We start from the raw sequence: 21,844 nt of genomic DNA, 5'->3' as shown, positions 1-21,844 counted from the left end.
CTCTTCTGCACTGTTTCTAGTTTAACAATATCCTTCCTATAATAGGGAAACCAGAAATTAATACAGTGTTCCATGTGTGGTCTTACCAATGTCTTGTACAACTTCAACAAGACGTCCCAACTCCTATATTCAATATTCTGACCAATAAAACCTAGCATTCTGAATGCCTTCTTCACCACCCTGTCCACCTGCAACTCCAAGGAGCTATGAACCTGTACCCCTAGATATCTTTGTTCTGTAACTCTCCCCAACTCCCTACCATTAACTGAGTAGGTCCTGCCCTGATTTGATCTACCAAAATCCATCACCCACATTTATCCAAATTAAACTCAATCTGCCATTCATCGGCCCACTGGCCCAATTGGTCAAGATCCTGTTGCAATCTTATATAACCTTCTTCACTATCCACTATGCCACCAATCTTGGTGTCATCCTCGAACTTACTAACCATACCTCCTAATTCTCATCCAAATCATTAATATATATAACAACTAACAGTGGACCCAGTACCGATCCCTGAGGCGCACCGATCCCTGAGGCACACCGCTGGTCACAGGCCTCTAGTTTGAAAAACAGTCCCCCACAACCACCCTTTGGCTTCAGTCACCAAGCCAATTTTTTATCTAATTGGCTACCTCACCTTGGATTCCGTGAGATTTAACCTTTTGCAACAACCTACCATGCGGTACCTTGACAAAGGCCTTGCTAAAGTCCATGTAGACAACGTCGACTGCACAGCCCTCGTCTACCTTCTTGTTTACTCCTTCAAAAAACTCAATCAAATTCGTGAGACATGACTTTCCCCTTACAAAGCCATGCTGACTTTCCCAAATTAGCCCATGCCTGTCTAAATGCCTGTAGATCCTGTCCCTCAAAATACCTTCCAACAATTTACCCACTACAGAAGCACGGCTAACCGTAGTTCCCAGGCTTATCCCTACTGCCCTTCTTAAACAAGGGCACAACATTTGCTACCCTCCAATCTTCAGGCACCTCTCCAGTGGCTGTCGATGATTCAAATATCGCCGCTCCGGGGCCAGAAATCTCCCCCCTAGCCTCCCACAACGTCCTGGGATACATTTCATCAGGTCCTGGGGATTTATCTTTCTTGATGCACTTTAATACCTCCAGCACCACCTCTGTAATATGTACACTCCTCAAGACATCACTTTTTATTTTCCTAATAATTCGTGCCTTTCTCAACAGTAAATACTGATGAGAAATATTCTTTTAGGACCTCTCCCATCCCTTGTGAATCTATACATAGATGACCTTGTCTATCCTTAAGCGGCCCTACCCTCTCCCTAGTCACTCTTTTACCCTTTTTGTATCTGTAAAAGTTCTTTGGATTTTCCTTTGCCTTATCTGCCAAGATAATCTCATGTCCCCTTCTTGCCCGCTGATTTCTCTCTTAACTCTCCTCCGATAAGCCCTATACTCTTCGAGTGATCCACTTGATCCCAGCTGCCTATGCATGCCATATGCCTCCTTCTTCCTTTTTACCTTGGTCTCAATATCCCGAGTCATCCAGGGTTCTCTCCTTCTACCAGCCTTACCTTCACTCTTAAGAGGCAATAGTAATCCTCAACAAGTATGACTATTACCAAAACGCACACCATGCTTTATGATGGGTCCATATTCGTATATTTGGACCTGTTGCTATGCATGACTGGATAACTGCTTGAAAGCAAGTTACAAAAACACTTTTTGTTGGATTCGTGTAGGAGTAACGAGCTGTCAGGTAGGATTGTATGGGCTGCCCAAGACGCACAAAAGTGCGGATTCCCTCCCCTTTGCAAAGACTACACAGGACTTGCATATAGATGGTAATGTTGTGTTCATGTGCTTGTTCAACATTGCTAGCCTATTCACCAATGTAGTTCTGAAGGAAGCCATAGCCATTTTCATTGCATCGTCATATCATGGAAATCTAGACATACCAACAATATCTGAATCTGTGTTCATTGAAATTATGAATGGTGTTGCCATGGGATCCCTCTCGGTCCAGCTCTCTCAAACATCTTTGGCGGTTTCCACGAGAAATTCATCTTTGATGGAATGACACCCAACCTCCTACTTTAGGATTCCTACAGTTCCACATACTATAAGATTGGTCTTATTGGCAGCCTTGACAATAGAGGCTGAGCCATTTGCTGTCGTGAACGCCGTTGAGGTTCACGACGGCGCGAAACGGCCCCGATCCTGACCGATTCAGGCCCTGACAATGTGCTAGGATCGGGGCCGCGTCATCTACACGCGCCAGGCCTTGTCGCCCGCGTAAAGGCGGCGCTGCATAGATGACGTGGCCGGCACCGCATAACTGCCGTCATCCGCGCATGCGCGGGTTGGCTGGCGCCAACCTGCGCATGCGTGGTTGCCGTCCTCTAAGTCCGCCCCGCAAGAAGATGGCGGACGGATCTTGCGGGGCCGCGGAAGGAAGGAGGTCCTCATTCAGAGCGGACGGCCCGACGATCGGTGGGCACCGATCGCGGGCCACCCCACATTTGAGGTACCCCCCGGTGCAGGATCTCTCCCCCCCCCCCCCCCCCCTTTGCAGGCCGCCCCCCCCCAGCGTGTTCGCGCGCTGTTTCCGACGGCAGTGACCAGGTGTGGACAGCGCCGGGGGGAACCTGCTGTTTTGGCCTGGCCGCTCGGCCCATCCGGGCCTGAGAATAGAGGGGGTGCCGGAGAATCGCCATTTTGGGTGTCACCGGCGATTCTCCGGCCCGCGGAACTCGACCGGGCCGTTCCCGCCACTTGGGGGAATCACGGGAGGGCGTCGGACCGGCGTCCCGGGAAATTATGGCGGCCCAGGCGATTCTGCCAACAGTCGCGGGAGTGGAGAATATCGCCCAAGGTGTCTCAATTCTGAGCAAATATGTGAAGCTAGCCATTGCACACTATTGCTATGCGGTAGCAACATGACGAACAGGATGCGGCCATCAAACCAAAAAGACTTTCTACCTCTCACATGAATGAACAATGTGGCATATGAATTTCATTGCCAGCATGATGCCGGGTATATAAGCCATGCGTCCCAACAATTGGCGGATCATACCAAACAGCCTGTCTCTTCGGCTGTTTACATCAGGCAAAGTACTGATCGTACCCAACCAGTCTGCCTGCAAAACCCAAACCATAGTGTCCAACATTAAATGCGATTCTGCCATTGGACAGCATTTGCTAAATACTCTAGCCCCGCAACATTGCCATGACCAATCACGATGTGGAGATGCTGCCGTTGGACTGGGGTGAGCACAGTAAGAAGTCTTACAGCACCAGGTTAAAGTCCAACAGGTTTGTTTCAAACACTAGCTTTCGGAGCACTGCTCCTTCCTCAGGTGAATGAAGAGGTAGATTCCAGAAACATATATATAGACAAAGTCAAAGATACAAGGCAATGCTTAGAATGCAAGCATTTGCAGTTAATTTAAGTGTTTACAGATCTCTGGATTTAGAATTTTTTTACAGATTTGTGTATGTGATCTCCAGGTCTCTCTATCTCTCTCTGTTCTTGCATTAGGCGACGTGAAAATATTTCCACTAGTGGGGTGCCCAAATTAGGAGCCAGGTAGACAAGATGGTTACTACTACTTCCAATAAATGCAGGAGAAATGGCCTTATTCAGAGAGTGGTGAGAATGTGGAACACTCTACCATGTGGATTGGTTGTGGCAAATAATGCAGACATTTGAAGGAATTACACAAACGAGAAAGAAATAGGGTAATATGCTAATATGATGAGATGGATTAAGGTGGGAGGGGGTTTATATGTCATATAAACACAAAAACCTTTTGGTCTCTGACCTCTTTTTGTACTGTAAAATTATGTAATCCTTGTGTTTTTCTGAATTTTGTCATCGTTCTCCGTGTTTACTACATTTCCAACTAGTAAAAGGATGTTCAGGAAATTCCTTAAAGAAAGATATCATACCTATCTCTTCAATTTAAAAAAAATACCAGATGCTGTCTCACCACTTTATCCATGTGAAAGTCAGGCTTTTTCTTTTGCTGTGAATTTGATATTTGACATTGCTCACATGGCAGCCTCATTACCTACCAAGGAATAATTGGTTATCATTTCACCTTTTAAGGAAATTAACTTTTGTCACGTAATTTAAAAAAGTCCTTCCATCACAAGATTTTCTAAAATGTCATAAACGGCACTTGCGTTTTCTGAAGATATTTGATTCTTGTTTGCAAAAATGTATTATTTTTTAAAACTTTCTATTGAACATCCACTGACCAAAGGGTGTGATTGATGGAAAATGGTACTTGGAAAACTCGTTTTACTTTTGTAACCTAGGCAGAATATTTATGATGAGCCAAAAACTGGGATCAACTTTGATATAGTTTAAGCAGAAACACTTTGACTTTATTTTCCAAGCTACGTGTATGATATATGATCAGAAATCATTAAATGTGGAATATATCTCAAGTGGGCTGACTGGATTATGTGGAAACACCACGTTATGTTGCATAAAGCTATGCAATGAAGGGCAAACGTTAGTTTGATTTCTATGACCTATACTTTGTTGAATAGGAAAATTAGACATTGAAGCTGCAGCTTTTCTTGCAGGTAGTGGGCGAGAGTAGAAGACCAGAGTTCCACCTTGCTGTCATTGTGCACCTCCTTATCCTAACTACAGAGGCATTAATGCCATGTATTTTTTCTTAATTGGGATTTGGGCATTGCTGGCAAGACCAGTATTTGTTGCCCATTCCCAATTGAATTGAGTGGCTAACCAGACCATTTTGGAGGGCAGTTAAGAATTCAACCACATTGCTGTGGGTATGCTGTCACATGTAGGCCAGACCAGGTAAGAACAGCAGATTTCTTTCTCTAAAGAACATTACTGAACCAAATGGGTTTTTATGATAATTTGTTGAATATCTTTTCAAAATGTCTGGCTTCTTGATCGCAGTGTTTGATATTTGTGATGCTTGAAACTAACCTTCACACAGTAATATTCTTTGTTGTTTTCTAGGAAGATCATGGTCAACCACTTTTTGGAGTGCAGTTTAACTGGCTCAGTAAGGAGGGCGATCCTTTGGTATTTGCCACAGTCGGTAGCAACCGGGTCAGTGTCTTAAGTATGATTAACAAGAAAGTATCATGCCACCAATTAAATTTTTCAGTTTTCAAACGAACAATGTATAGTTGGATCTCAACCTACGTTCCTGATACATTTACCTCCAGATGCTCATGCAATACTGAGGAGAGAATAGAAGAACAGTAAAAAGGAAAACATCATAATGAATAGCGTGGATTAAACAAAAAGTTGACCGATCTTATTGATTTTTTTGAGGAGGTAACAGCAGATAATAGTACAATAGATGAGCAATTTATCTGGATTTTCAGAACACCATCGATGAAGTGACCCAAAATATACTAATGAATAAATTCAGTGGAGTCGGGCAGTAAGTTGCAAAGTGGATTATTAGCTGGCAGAGAGTGGGAATAAAGGATAGTTATTCAGAGTGGCTGAAGGTAGGAAATAGTGATCTGGAAGGATTGGTACTGTGACCAGCAGTACGGTAGCATGGTGGTTAGCACAATTGCTTCACAGCTCCAGGGTCCCAGGTTCGATTCCGGCTTGGGTCACTGTCTGTGCGGAGTCTGCACATCCTCCCCGTGTGTGCGTGGGTTTCCTCCGGGTGCTCCGGTTTCCTCCCACAGTCCAAAGATGTGCAGGCTAGGTGGATTGGCCGTGATAAATTGCCATTTGTGTCCAAAATTGCCCTTAGTGTTGGGTGGGGTTACTGGGTTATGGGGATAGGGTGGAGGTGTTGACCTTGGGTAGGGTGCTCTTTCCAAGAGCCGGTGCAAGACTCGATGGGCCGAATGGCCTCCTTCTGCCCTGTAAATTCTATGATAATCGCTGTTCACAATTTAGATGAATGACTTGAACTTTGTAATCAAAACCAAGCTGGCAGTGGGTTGGTATTCAATATTGAGGTGAACTGCACCAAATTACGGGAAGAGGTTAGTAGACTTGCAGAATAGGCAAATAATTGGCAAAAGAAAGTTCAACACAGATAATTGTAAGGCATAGTACATTTTGATAGGAATAATAATAATCTTTATTATTGTCACAAGTAGGCTTACATTAACACTGCAATGAAGTTACTGTGAAAATCCCCTAGTCGTCACACTCCGGCATCTGTTCAGGTTCACTGAGAGAGAATTTAGAATGTCCAATTCACGTAACAAGCAGGTCTTTTGTGGCTTGTGGGAGGAAATCAGAGCATCTGGAGGAAACCCACGCAGACACTGGAGAACGTGCAGACTCCGCACAGACAGTGACCCAAGCCAGGAATCGAACCTGGGACCCTGAAAGTTAGGGAGGTAACATTGTCCCACCTAAATTTGCACCTGTTAAATACAGGAACAAAGGGACCTTGGAGTGCAAATGCCTCAATCGTTGGAAGTTGAGCCACAGGTTAGCAAGGCCATAAAAAAGCAAACCATGCAGTAGGCTTTATTTCTGGAGAGATAGAATTAAAAACTAGAGAAAAACATTGGTTAGACCATTCTTGCAATGTGCAATTCTGGCTATTATATTATTCAAAAGGATATAAAGGCACCAAAGAAAGTGCGGAGAAGATTTACTGATATGTAAACTGCATGCGTAATACATATCAGGAAAAGGTTGATAATCTGGGTCTCTTGAACAAGAAAGGCCGAGGGGTGTCTAATAAAGGCCTTTATAATTATGAAAGATTTTCATACTGTGGAAAGAAGAGAAAATGTTTCCTCTTGTGGACAAGAGCATAATTAGAAGCTATCAGTCTAAGATAGCCACCAAGAAATCCAATTGAGAGTTTGGAAGCAACTTCATTACTCCGAGAGTAGTAAGAGTGCAGAACTCTATCACAAGGAGTGGTTGAAGCGGATTGCATAGATACATTTAAGGGAAATTAAACAACCATTTGAGGGAGAAGGAAATAAATAGTTGCGATGGTAGATTTAGATGAGAAACAATGGGGGGAGCTGAAACAGCACAGACTGGTTGGGCCGACTGGCCTGTTTCTGTGCCGTACGTTCCATGTATACAATGCTTGTCAAAATTAGTGTTTGTATGTTAAATCAGCGCAATTTTGAACCCAAACTGAGAAATGTTACATGTCTGACTCATGAACCAATCTCATAGTTCATTCTTAATTGTCTATGGTTTGTGTAGTTCGGGTAGACTGATGACAAATCATTATTCACTTTCCCTTGCTTTCTCCCCGCCTTTCCACCTACTGCTACCTCGGACTTTATTAGAAAAATATATTTGAATGTTTTGAATTTGGTTACTACTGAATAAAATGTTTAATCACATGTTCTTATGTATTTTAATTTGCATTCTTTTTATTTGGGATAGGTCACACTTTATGAATGCCATTCAGAAGGGGCAATACGATTACTACAATCATATGTAGATGCTGATGTATCCTTCTTTGAATGTAAACATATAATGTGATTGATACTTTACACTTCCAATGGAATTAAAATTGGCACTTTTAAGTTGAGTTCATTTCAACGAACATGTAGTTTTAGGGTAGTAACCTGAAATTTTAAAGTGCCATTCTGTGCTGGGTTATAATGAGTCAACAATTTTCTGGGGAGGTTGGAAAGTCCAGAGACTGTTAATTTCATCCAACAATGATTCCTGTTCAAATTACTGAATATTTTTGTAGTTATTAACGTTGAAATTCCAGCATAAGGTAGATTTCAACATTATTTGAACGATTGAGTCTCCACGGCACAGGCCCACCGCGGATCGGTGGGCCCCAATCGCGGGGCAGGCCACCATGCCCCCCCCCCCCGGACCAGATCGCCCCGCGTCACCCCCAGGACCCTGGAGCCCGCCCGCCGATAAGGGACCAACTCTAATTTACGCCGGCGGGATTCATGACGACCCGGCGGGGGGGTCGGAGAATCCCGCCCCTTAAACCTATGCCCCCTCGTGACTGACCCCTCCAGCCTGGGAAAGAGTGCCTGTACATCCACTCTATCCATGCCCCTCATAATCTTGTTGACCTCTATCAGGTCGCCCCTCAACTCTGACCCTCCTTCATCTCAGTGGGCTGCAAGATTGAAATTGGGTATTTCCACCAACCGTGACCCCATGAGTAAGATTAAATATATTTAATACATGTTGAATATTTCGTAACGAGTTATAGAAAATGCTTAATCATTCAGATATTAGCAGAACTGTCATCAGTTTCAAATGGTGAAAACAAAATAAATATTTCCACTTGATTGAACACTGAGGGAGTGCACGGCTCTCACAGTCAATGCTATGTGCGATCAGCACATGCCTCATTTTATGTGCCCTTACTTTACATGTGCATTATTTCAGTAATACAGTTGAGGAAAAAAGTGAAACCAGCGGAATGTGGCAAGTCGGCACATGGACAAGTCAATAAAAGTACTTGTGGGCCCCACTCAGAGCTCAGGTGGGCACATGTGCCCCCCCCCCCCCCCCCCCCCCCCCCCCCCAAGGGCAGCAGGGTGCTCACCACTGAGCTAACCAGATCTGGTGAAAGCTCAAATAATTTTAAAAGGGGCAGTAAACTTGAATTAACTACTTATTAGAAACAGAAATCCGTTTGATTAGAGACTATAACCTCTTTGAAGATTGAAGAAATTTACCTTCCCCAGTTGGGTTCTTGTGTCCTTTTAACTGCATATCCAAAGTGGCACCAACATCTACCATGGGTGAGCTTGAGTAAGATTGTTTCATAGTCCTTACTGAATGAGGAGTTGTAGTTACAAAATAAATAAACGGGCATTTTAGATTTTTACTCTGTATTGACTCTAACTCTGGGGCCATTCAGACAGATGAAAACTTCTACACATGTGCGTGGACCTATGACAGTAATACAAGCCACCCCCTCCTGGCTGTGGCAGGATCAAGGGGCATTATCCGAATTATTAATCCTATCTCCATGCAGTGCATTAAGGTGAGTACAACCAGTTGTAAATACTATACTTTGGCCTAGAATAATACTTGTGGAGGTTAGTAATCTACTTGATTTTGCTAGCAAAACCCTATAAAACTAGGTGTGAATAAAATACTCTTAAGCCATGTCAGATATAATATTAAAAGACAACTTATTAGTTAAGTTTAGTTTACTTTTCAGTGGTCTCTTAACCTATCAAATATCTATGCTTCAACTATTATAAATTTGTATGTTTTGTTTTTAAAATTGTTTTAATTCAGAACCAAGTTTTTTATTTGTCTTCAAGTATCATAATTAAATAGAACTGGCATATCATTGACAGGTCTAGTTAAGTGTGGACAAATAGGCACGCATATACTATTTTGCGACTTTGGTGACTGATTTGCATTATATGACTTATTTAATTTTGTCACAGAAAGCTAAAGTTCTTTTGCTATTGTGATAATCATCTCTATTGAATGTTTGATAGAAGAACACACTATTTCTTGGTTTCAAGCTTCTGAGGACTTAGACAACAACTGAGGACCTTTGTGATCTGGGATAATGAGCATCAACTGCTTGACCTTGATTCCTAACTCAAACTGGTGTATGCTTTCCATTAAATGCTGGAATTTGTGAGGAGAGAACTAGCGGCCCCATTATTGGAGGCATTGAGGGAGAGGAAGTTTTGTGGCCTGGAAACTCGGAAGAAATATTTTTGTTGGGCTCCGTTGAACCGTGTTAGCATTTATTTTCTTTGTTTATCTGGGTGTGGATGGAATCTGGGTCGTGTAGAGGGTCCAGTTTGGGGGCACTGGTGATAGCGTCTCTGCCATTTGCTCCGGCAAAGTACTCGCCAAACCTGGTTGTCTCCACTTTAAAGATATGGAGGCACCTCCGTCAGCATTTCGAGTTGGGGTCAGTGTCAAGGCTGGCCCCTGTTTGTATTAACCACTTGTTCGAGCTGGCAAGTTGGATGGTACATGTGGGGTGTGAAAGAGGAAGGGGCTGGAAAGAGTGAGGGATTTATTCCTGGAGGTGAGGTTTGCCAGCCTGGGAGAATTGAGAAAGAAGTTCGGGCCCTTGGGCTCGCACTTGTTTAGGTATCTCTAGGTACAACATTTTGTTTGGCGGATGATTCAACATTTCTGGTGCTGCTGCCATCATGTTGCTGGAGAGGATCTTTTCCTGTTCGGGGTCGGAAGAGGATAGTACGTCCGGCATATGTGGACGGATTTTGGGGGAGAAGCGGGCTGGGTGGAAGTGGTGAAGACCAAATGGGAGGAGGAGCTGGGGCTTATATTGGGGGGGGGGGTGTAGAGTTCACAGGTCCGTTGCAGGGTGAATGCCACGTCATCAAATGCAAGGCTGAGTCTGAAATAGCCCAAGACAGTGTTTAGGACGTACTTTACTAAAGTCAGAATGAGTGGTTTCTTTGTGGGAGGTTGAGGATAGGTGGGAGCGCTGTTCAAGGGGCCCGCTAATCAGATGCGCATGTTCTGGTCCTGTCCCAAGCTTGAGCTTTTGGATTTCTTTTTTTTAGCACCAGGTCGGCAATCCTGAACATTGAATTGTAGCCGGCGATATTTGTTGTCTCGGATGTGCCAGAGTTGCGGACGGGTGCAGGGGTAGATGTCCTTGCCGTCACCTCTTTGGTTGCTCGGAGGCAAGTCCTGTTGTGTTGGAGGCTGGCGATGCCACCGAGTGCCTCGGTGTGGCTAGGGGACTTAATGAAGTTTTTGCATGTCGAGGGTGTCAATTGAGGGTTTTACCAGAGATGGCAACAACCGTTTATATTGTATTTCAAGGAATTGGTCACTGTTAGCTGCCGGGGGGATGCTTGTTTGGGGGGGGGGGTTGCGTAGATTAGATTATTGTTTTCCCTTTTTTATTTACTGTTCTTTGCATTTTCCTATAAATGACTAAAGTGTAATAAAAATATATTTTTAAAAAGCATTTAATTTCTTTGATTCCCAGACACAGCAAGCTAAATTGAAAAGCTTACTGGCAGGCGAACACAAAAGGTCTCTGATACCTGGCCACACCCAGATGGCAGAGAGGAGGGAGCATGAGATTGTGGGTTTGGGGCTTCAGATTGATCAGGGTCTGGCGACGTTGTGATTCGGAGAGATTAGAATCTTCAGGTGTGGGTGGCTGAAAGGTTCAGATTAGTAGGAGAGCTTGGTGGAATGAGTAAATTGAAAGGCACTTACTCACTGGATTCAGCAGTCCTCGCCTCCCTTTAGCTGTTGGGCATTTTAGGCCTGGTGAACTTGACTGGCCAGCCTGAAATTTTTTAATGGAAATTGAATCTGAGGACTGTCAATTTGTGTTAATATTTAAATGGCCAATCTGCTTCATGGATACTAAAATCAGAAATAAACAGGATTGAGTCTGGTTTGAGAATTTTAACAGTTTTACAGCCCACGCTATGTAAACCCATATGTTTTGCTTGTTAAAATTGCCCTCAATATATGTGCCCGCAGTCCCAGAAATCTGTGTATTGACAGTTGCAAAACAAAATTGCCATTTCTTTTGAATTTTGGCTTCAACCAGGAATTATTGGAATCACTCAAGAAGTGTTGCTTGATGACAAAATATCTATCTACAAACCAAATTGGTTAAATTTGAAAATATACAACTTCTACAAAAAACAACAAGAGGGAAATGTATGATCTGTTGGTGGATAAGACTTTGTCTATTAGTATTATTTTCCTGGCGCTGAAGATTATGATGCTTCTGATGCCTTCTGTTTCATTTGGGAAATAACTTGATTTTTGTAAATCTTAGAAGTCAATGGTTGCAAAGCACACTGGTACTTAATATTCATGTTTATTTTCAATCTTTAAGTTGCTACATTCCAAAGGAAACAAATAACTTCATGATTACTTTTTAATTCCTAACAAGTATTTACTATTTATTGTAGAAGACTGATGTGGCTTTCTTTCTTTTTTATTGATTGTAGCATTATGTTGGACATGGTAATGCAATCAATGAGCTGAAATTCCACCCCAGAGAACCAAATCTCCTGCTTTCTGTAAGCAAAGGTAAGATAGCAATTGAGATTAACTGCTTAGTTTTAAATTGTAATCTAAAGATGTCATAGAATTCACAATGCAGAAGGAGGCCATTCGGCCCAAAAAGTCTGCACCGGCTCTTGGAAAGAGCACACTACCCAAGGTCAACACCTCCACCCTATCCCCATAACCCAGTAACCCCACCCAACACTAAGGGCAATTTTGGACACTAAGGGCAATTTATCATGGCCAATCCACCTAACCTGCACATCTTTGGACTGTGGGAGGAAACCGGAGCACCCGGAGGAAACACACGCACACACGGGGAGAATGTGCAGACTCCGCACAGAGAGTGACCGAAGCCGGAATCGAACCTGGGACCCTGGAGCTGTGAAGCAATTGTGCTATCCACAATGCTACCGTGCTGCCCTTGTATTGTGGGATTTGAGTTTGCATATGGATTTTCCTTGATGCTGAGCTGCAGGTTTAGCAGTGCTGGATGAGAGCGCTGAATTGAAGTTTTGGGAGAGGAGAGGATTTTGAGATAATGTTGCCACGGGTTGCTTTTGTCAGCCACCTGCCTAGGTAGCATTCTAAAGGGTCCAGTGAGCTATCATCATTGTGACACGAGAAGAATAATTTGACTTGGAAAAATATAAAAAGAAAAGAATGATTTGAAACACTTCAGGGGAATTCAACACTTTTCTTGCGAGAAAGGTGTAAATTCATTATATATACATAGAACAGACAGTGCAGATGGAGGCCATTCGGCCCATCGAGTCTGCACCGACCCACTTAAGCCCTCATTTCCACCCTATCCCCGTAACCCAATAACCCCATCTAACCTTTTTGGTCACTAAGGGCAATTTATCATGGCCAATCCACCTAACCTTCACGTCTTTGGACTGTGGGAGGAAACCGGAGCACCCGGAGGAAACCCACGCAGACACGGGAAGAACGTGCAGAGACACAGACAGTGACCCAGCGGGGAATCGAACCTGGGATCCTGGCGCTATGAAGCCAACAGTGCGATCCACTTGTGCTACCGTGCTGCCCAAATACTAATAATATACTAAATTTGGCCCGTAACTTCCTCAATAGCAATCTCCTTGGATTGGCACTCTCGACGGATTTACCCAGTTTGATATTCCATAAGACATAGGAGCGGAAGTAAGTCCACTTGGCCCATCGAGTCCACTCCACCATTCAATCATGGCTGATTTCAACTCCATTTACCCGCTCTCTCTCCACAGCCCTTAATTCCTCGAGAAATCAAGAATTTATCAACTTCTGTCTTAAAGACACTCAACGTCCCGGCCTCCACCGCCCTCTGTGGCAATGAATTCCACAGACCCACCACTCTGGCTGAAGAAATTTCTCCTCATCTCTGTTCTAAAGTGACTCCCTTTTATTCTAAGGCTATGCCCCCGGGTCCTAGTCTCCCCTGCTAATGGAAACAACTTCCCTACGTCCACCCTATCTAAGCCATTCGTAATCTTGTAAGTTTCTATTAGATCTCCCCTCAACCTCCTAAACTCCAATGAATATAATCCCAGGATCCTCAAACGTTCATCATATGTTAGGCCTACCATTCCTGGGACCATCCGTGTGAATCTCCGCTGGACCCGCTCCAGTGCCAGTATGTCCTTCCTGAGGTGTGGGGCCCAAAATTGCTCACAGTATTCTAAATGGGGCCTAACTAGTGCTTTATAAAGCTTCAGAAGTCATCCCTGCTTTTATATTGCAAGCTTCTTGAGATAAATGACAACATTGCATTTGCTTTCTTAATTACGGACTCAACCTGCAAGTTTACCTTTAGAGAATACTGGACTAGGACTCCCAAGTCCCTTTGCACTTCAGCATTATGAATTTTGTCACCGTTTAGAAAATAGTCCATGCCTCTATTCTTTTTTCCAAAGTGCAAGACCTCGCACTTGCCCACGTTGAATTTCATCAGCCATTTCTTGGACCACTCTCCTAAACTGTCTAAATCTTTCTGCAGCCTCCCCACCTCCTCCATACTACCTGCCCCTCCACCTATCTTTGTATCATCGGCAAACTTAGCCAGAATGCCCCCAGTCCCGTCATCTAGATCGTTAATACATAAAGAGAACAGCTGTGGCCCCAACACTGAACCCTGCGGGACACCACTCGTCACCGGTTGCCATTCCGAAAAATAACCTTTTATCCCAACTCTCTACCTTCTGCCTGACAGCCAATCGTCAATCCATGTTCGTACCTTGCCTCGAATACCATGGGCCCTTATTTTACTCAACAGTCTCCCGTGAGGCACCTTATCAAAGGCCTTTTGGACTTCCAAGATAGATAACATCCATTGGCTCTCCTTGGTCTAACCTATTTGTTATCTCTTCAAAGAACTCTTAACAGGTTTGTCAGGCATGACCTCCCCTTACTAAATCCATGCTGACTTGTCCTAATCCGACCCTGCACTTCCAAGAATTTAGAAATCTCACCCTTAACAATGGATTCTAGAATCTTGCCAACAACCGAGGTTCGGCTAATTGGCCTATAATTTTCCATCTTTTTCCTTGTTCCCTTCTTGAACAGGGGGGTTACAACAACGATTTTCCAATCCTCTGGGACTTTCCCTGACTCCAGTGACTTTTGAAAGATCATAACTAACGCCTCCACTATTTCTTCAGGTATCTCCTTTAGAACTCTAGGATGTAGCCCATCTGGGCCTGGAGATTTATCAATTTTTAGACCTCTTAGTTTCTCTAGCACTTTCTCCTTTGTGATGGCTACCATATTCAACTCTGCCCCCTTACTCTCCTGAATTGTTGGGATATTACTCATGTCTTCTGTGGAGACTGACGCAAAGTACTTTGTGGAGACTGACGCAAAGTACTTATTTAGTTTCTCAGCTATTTCCTTGTCTCCCATCACTAGATTACCAGCGTCATTTTGGAGCGGCCCAATGTCTACTTTTGCCTCCCGTTTGTTTTTAATGTATTTAAAGAAACTTTTACTATCATTCCTAATGTTACTGGCTAGCCTACCTTCATAATTGATCCTCTCTTTCCTTCATTCTCTCTTTGTTATCCTCTGTTTGTTTTTGTAGCCTTCCCAATCTTCTGACTTCCCACTACTCTTTGCCACATTATAGGCTTTCTCTTTTCCTTTGTCAGCCATGGCTGCCTAATCCCCCCTCTGATAACCCTTCTTTTCTTTGGGATGAACCTCTGTACTGTGTCCTCAATTACTCCCAGAAACTCCTGCCATTGCTGTTCTACTGTCTTTCCCACTAGGCTCTGCTCCCAGTCGATTTTCGTCAGTTCCTCCCTCATGCCCCTGTAGTTACCTTTATTTAACTGTAACATCTTTACATCTGATTCTACCTTCTTTCTTTCAAATTGGAGATTGAATTCTACCATATTATGATCACTGCCTCCTAAGTGTTCCCTTACTTTAAGATCTTTAATCAAGTCTGGCTCATTACATAACACTAAGTCCAGAATGGCCTGTTCCCTCGTGGGCTCCATCACAAGCTGTTCCAAAAAGCCCTACTGTAAACATTCAATTAATTCCCTTTCCTTGGGTCCACTGGCAGCATTATTTACCCAGTCCACCTGCATATTGAAGTCCCCCATGATCACTGTGATCTTGCCTTTCTGACATGCACTTTCTATTTTGTGGTGTATTTTGTGTCCCTGGTCCTGACCACTGTATTCCAAAGCCTCTGTCTCACCCAACCCTCCTCACTCAGGCTGGGTGAGACAGGAGCAGTGAAACGTATCCCTGGCTGCATGGCGTGGAGTAACCGGGGCACAGGGAAGAATGGAATGCCTCCTGGGCCCCGGAGGGGGTTGTCTTTTGTGTGTCTGGGGAGTGACCCGTGCAAGGCTTGGTCTGGGTTTTTTTAAATAAGGATATTTATTAAGATTTTAGAATTTTTTTTTTTAAGAGTACCTAATTCACTTTTTTCAATTAAGGGGCAGTTTAGCGTGGCCAATCCATCTACCCTGCACATCTTTTTGGGTTGCAGGGATAAGACCCAGCGGACGCTGGGACAATGTGCAAAATCCGCACGAACTGTGACCCAGGGCCAAGATCGAACCTGGGTCCTAAACTTAGTGAGTCAGCAGTGCTAACCACTGCGCCACCACGTTGCCACAAGATTTTAGAAATTGATACAACAAAGTTACAAAATAATACCATACAGAAAAAAGAAGTAGAAAAACGGAACAGAGAATCAGTATCCAAACCACACCCCCAACTTCTCGGACAGCTTCCGAGACACAACACTGCGGAGGAGAGCGAGCCACCAGTCAATAAGGGGGGCATCAAACCACTACAGGAGAAAAACAAGATGACGACTAAATACATACAACAGGATCTGCGTTTTTAAAATAATTACCCTGGAGTTGGAAGTGTTTTTGTCCTTGTAGCTCTTCAGAGTAACTATCAGGGTAAAACTGGCAGAACCATCCGAAGTTAACAATTTAAATCACTTCTATCAAGTGGTTCCCAGCCCCGCGCAATTGTCCAGAAGAAGTTAATATTTCTGGGCAATTGCTGGGTAAACCCTGACATGGCAACCTTCTAAAGGAATTCCCCAGCGGATCTTTGGGATACCAAGTGGTTAGCACTGTTGCTTCACACCGCCAGGGCCCCGGGTTCGATTCCCAGCTTGGGTCACTGTCTGTACGGAATCTGCACGTTCTCCCCGTGTCTGCGTGGGTTTCCTCTGGGTGCTCTGGTTTCCTCCCACAAGCCCCGAAAGATGTGCTTATTAGGTGAATTGGAAATGATGAATTCTTCCCCAGTGTATCCGAACAAGTGCCGGAGTGTGGCGACTGGGAAATTTTCACAGTGGCTTCATTGCAGTGTTTTTTTTAAATAAATTTAGAGTACCCAATTTTTTTTTTTTTCAAATAAGGGCAATTTAGCGGGACCAATCCACCTAACCTACACATCTTTAGGTTGTGGGGGTGAAATCCTCGCAGACAAGGGGAGAATGTGCAAATTCCACACAGAACAGTAACCTGGGGCTGGCATCGAACCTGGGTCCTCAGTGCCGTAGGCAGCAATGCTAACCACTGCGCCACCGTGCCACCCTTCATTGCAGTGTTAATGTAAGCCTACTTGTGACACTAATAATGATTATTATTAAATGCGACGCTGGGGAACCATGAAGCTATGGGCCAATATGTCTAAAGAATATAAATCATTGCGTTGGCTTCCTCCAGGTGGTCTGGTTTCTCCCCATAATCCAAAAATGTGCGGGTTAGGTTGATTGACCATGCTAAGTTGCCCCTTAGGGTGGAGTTGCAGGAATAGTGTGGGGATTGGGTCGAGATAGGGTGGTCTTTCGAAGGGTCGATGCAGACTCGATGGGCCAAATGGCGACCTTCTGCACTGCAGGGATTCTATGAAAACCAAAAATGTATTTCTCGCCCATGCATACCTGGTCGCATTCTGATAGACCAATCAAATCCCCCAAATCAGTTTCACCAAGACTCAAGGCGGTCGTGTTAGATTTTGTGCATACTTTGTGCTTTTACCTGTGGGTTCCATTTAATTTTTGCCAACTTATCATTTTAAAATCTTACTGCCCTCACCCAATAAACACTTGTTTTTGTTCCCGCACCAACTGAGTCTTTCTCTTGATTTGAAGATATAACATTTTTTTAAAATTCAAATGTTATTCATTGTGTCCTATTATTTTCTTAATATCCTATGTAGAGGCAATGTTATATCTTCTGTCAATATATTTGGCAGAATTGTAAAGTGGTGTAATCACTTTTTAATATTTTTTTGTGCAAGTCAAATGCCGTGAAGACTTGTAATTCACTCCATGTTCTGGTAGCTTATCAAGATGATAAAGCTGTACAGTTTCTGTGCAGTACTCGATCTGAAAGGCTAAATGGAACCTGTGCTTCATACTAGATCATGCTCTAAGGTTTTGGAACATCCAGACAGACACTTTAGTTGCGATATTTGGAGGTGTGGAAGGACATCGAGATGAAGTGCTGAGTGCAGTAAGTGACCAGACATTGTGCTATTCCATTATTTGGCTGCTGCTGGTAACAACATTCCATTCCAGACAATATTCTGCAGTAATAATAACCAGTGACACATTCACATTATTTATTCTAAGGATTTAATGATAAAACACAGTTAGTGAATTGAAAGGGTTAGTGAATTGAAAGGTAAGTTAATGTTGAGTTTGCATGGGTTAACAGTAAGATGATCAATATTTATAGAATGCCTACAGTGCAGAAGGAGGCCATTTGGCCCATCGAGTCTGCACCAACCCTCCAATGGAGCACCCTACCTCGGCCCACTGTCCCGCCCTATCCCATAACTCCACCGAACCTGCACATCTTTTTAAACAATAAGTGGCAATTTAGCATGGCCAATCCACCTAACCTGCACATCTTTGGACTGGTTTTCAATTGCTGTGTGTTGCAAGGCATTCCATTTCTTGAGGACTTGTGTTTTTTTGTTAATTTTTAAGTAATTGTACATGGGGAGTGAAGCCAATGGAGAACATTCTAGTGTTAATAACCCGCTGATGTTAAATGTGACAGTATCCCAAAACCCAGAAGGGTAACTTGGAACGCCGGTTCTTAGTGGTGTTTTTTTCAGTTTGGTATAATGTGGGAGAAAATATGCAAACAAAGGAGGAACAGTTCAGTCTTGTTGTGATCAAATAATAAAGAATATTTATTAACTTTAACGGAAACACATGATAAAGACTATAATACACTAGTACATTTATCTGCACACAATATCTCATGAAGTTCCTGACTACCTACGTTTCCTGAATTCAGAAACGCCCCTTTTCCCAAACAACAACCAATATTGTTCAACTCCCATGAGCTAAATCCAGCATATAGTTACCACCGAGCAGGTTATTTTCCAGGTTTGGGAAAGCAGTCTTCAGTTCAGCATAGCAGTGTTTGAAACAGTAGCTTTTAGCAACAACTTGTTTTTGGGAGAGCCTGTTTTCTACAACTGGGTGCAGTTATAATGATAGCTGCCTCTCTATCACCCATTTATAAACACCCATTTCTTAAAGGTACTCTCACATGACAGTACCCAATTCATTTTTTCCAATTAAGGGGCAATTTATTATGGCAAATCCACCTACCCTGCACATCTTTGGGTTGTGGGGGCGAAACCCACGCAAACACCGGGAGAATGTGCAAACTCCACACAGACAGTGACACAGAGCTGGGACCCGCGCCTGTGACTGGTTAGCAGCTGTGCTAACCAGTGCGCCACCGTGCTGCCCTTGAAATGCCAGACTTGATTATGTGCTCAGGTCTGTAGAGTGAACAGTCGACACACAATCTTCAGACTTGGGTGACAGTGCTACCACTGAGCGAAGGGTGACACTGAAATCTGATATCGTCCGCAGGCAGCCAGCAATGTTGGGTATGTGGGATATTGATTTTCTAGCTATTACTGTCATGCATTCAAAGACAAAATTTACCATTAACATTGATGCATAACTCCGCCTGCCGGTACATATTGACAGTTAAAATGGCTTTCTGTAGAGAGCCTGAGGTCACTAATAAGTCCCTATGACAATCCCTATATGTCAAATGCAGATTTGTATCACCATGGCAAGAGTGGTCCTTGCTAAATAGATTGAGGACAGGACAGGGGCCCCGAGCAGCCAACACCCACTGGAGCCTCCGTACACACCCTTTTTGCACTTGTAGAAAGATACAAACAATGCTGCATATTAACCTCTACAGACCAATTGCCTTAAACCTGGCAGGTGAGGCTATTCAGAGATTTGCAGTCGCTAGATAAATAGACTGATCTAAGAATTTTAAACGTGCCCATAAATGGCATAACTGTGACCCACTTAACATTTTCAGTATATAAGTAGTTTATATTAGATATCATGGTTTTCTTTGTTTGCAGGATTTTGATCTGCTTGGAGAAAAAATAATGTCTTGTGGCATGGATCATTCCCTTAAATTGTGGAGAATCAACTCGGAAAGGATGTTAAAAGCTATTAAAGCATCAAATGAATATAACCCAAGTAAAACAAACAGGTAGTGGTTACATTCTTCAGCCCTAATTATATCATGTTGCCTGGACTTGTTTTCCGGATTACTAGTTCTTTTTATTGTAGAACTGGCAGTATTCATGTTGCCTTCACAGATGGAGAAATCTGTAAGATCTAAAAACACTGCTTTCATATACAGTAAGAAGTCTTACAGCACCAGGTTAAAGTCCAACAGGTTTGTTTCAAACACTAGCTTTCGGAGCACTGCTCCTTCGTCAGGAGCCGCGCTCCGAAAGCTAGTGTTTGAAACAAACCTGTTGGACTTTAACCTGGTGTTGTAAGACTTCTTACTGTGCTCACCCCAGTCCAACGCGGCATCTGCACATTATGGCTTACATATACAGTGTATACCAAGTTAACAAGTCTATATTGTATTTTGTTTAAACGACGCCATTCTAACAAGAGTTATCTTGATAACTTTTGTTCAAATTTACATTTCAATGGTAAATAAAAATGTCTCATCAGCTCATCCCCACCTTCTCAAGGGTAATTAGGGATGGGCAATAAATGCTGGCCTCACCAGCAACGCCCAAATCCCATGAATTACATTTTTTAAATGAATATTAACTCATCATACATTTGGTGATATGTAGATCATACCTTATATCCACCAACTTTACTTCAAATGGAGATTTATTTAATTTAACATCTGGCAATATAACAAAAATATGGAAATCTTAATGCCTGCACTTGTTTTCAGTTTCAACTTTTCCATTATAAATTTACATTATTAATGAAAACTGCCTGCTTGATTTTATATTTCCCAGCTTCTCAGCTTGCATTCTAGAGAAACCCATGTTGTAACCAATTTTTTTCTCGTTGAAACATTTGTACATTTTTTGTGATGATATCTTGATCAATGGTAGGTAATCTTGACGCTCTTGTTTGCGCCCTTTTACCTGCCACATTGGAGGATTGGCAGAGAGGGGAGATAAAGGGGTCTTTTTCAGGATGGAAGCCGGTGACTAATGGTGTGCCTCGGGGGTCGGTGCTGAGACCACAATTTTTCACAATATACATTGACGATCTGGAAGAAGAAACTGAAGGCACTGTTGCTAAGTATGCAGATGATACAAGGATATGCAGAGGGACAGGTAGTATTGAGGAAGCAGGCGGGCTGCAGAAGGACTTGGACAGGCTAGGAGAGTGGGCAAAGAAGTGGCAGATGGAATACAATGTGGAAAGGTTTGAGGTTATTCACTTTGGAAGGAGGAATGGAGGCATAGACTATTTTCTAAATGAGGAAATGCTCAGGAAATCAGAAGCACAAAGACTTAGGAGGCCTTGTTCAAAATTCTCTGACGGTTAACGTGCAGGTTCAGTCGGCAGTTCGGAAGGCAAGTGAATGGCCATGGCGTTGAGAGACTCCAGGAAATGGAGAGGGGTGATTAGAGGGGGAGAAGAACACCGAGTCTCGTTATATGCGGATGACCTATTGTTATACGTGTCGGACCCAGCGGGGGGAATGATAGAGGTTATGCGAATTTTGAGGGGGTTCGGGGATTTCTCGGGGTATAGGCTAAACATGGGGAAGAGTGAATTATTTGTGATACATCCAGGGGACCAGAGTAGAGAGATAGAAGGCTTGCCTCTAAGGAAAGTGGAAAGAAACTTCCGATACTTGGGGATTCAGATCGCTAGGAGCTGGGGAACCTTGCACAGACTTAATCTGACACGGTTGGTAGAACAAATGGAGGAGGACTTCAAGAGGTGGGACATGCAGCCTCTATCGCTGGCGGGCAGGGTGCAAGCAATTAAGATGATGGTCCTCCCGAGGTTCTTATTTGTATTTCAATGTCTCCCTATACTAATCACTAAGACCTTTTTTAATAAAATAGACAGGA

The 21,844-nt window shown here is 43.4% G+C and overlaps 1 protein-coding gene across 1 annotated transcript in view; it reads left to right on the top strand.

Annotated features, from left to right (window-relative positions):
• The window catches only part of eed (embryonic ectoderm development), a 40,754-nt gene that overhangs the window by 6,348 nt on the left and 12,562 nt on the right, over positions 1-21,844 (top strand). Inside the window, exons 3-8 of the mRNA XM_072476495.1 lie at positions 4,988-5,080; positions 7,370-7,435; positions 8,829-8,954; positions 11,899-11,980; positions 17,861-17,952; positions 19,853-19,986. Of these exons, the coding sequence (XP_072332596.1) occupies positions 4,988-5,080; positions 7,370-7,435; positions 8,829-8,954; positions 11,899-11,980; positions 17,861-17,952; positions 19,853-19,986 (593 nt within the window). The remainder of the gene's footprint in view (positions 1-4,987; positions 5,081-7,369; positions 7,436-8,828; positions 8,955-11,898; positions 11,981-17,860; positions 17,953-19,852; positions 19,987-21,844) is intronic.

This window comes from Scyliorhinus torazame, chromosome 15, assembly GCF_047496885.1.
Source record: "Scyliorhinus torazame isolate Kashiwa2021f chromosome 15, sScyTor2.1, whole genome shotgun sequence".
Taxonomy (NCBI): Eukaryota; Metazoa; Chordata; class Chondrichthyes; order Carcharhiniformes; family Scyliorhinidae; genus Scyliorhinus; species Scyliorhinus torazame.
This window is presented reverse-complemented; position numbering and strand designations above follow the sequence as displayed.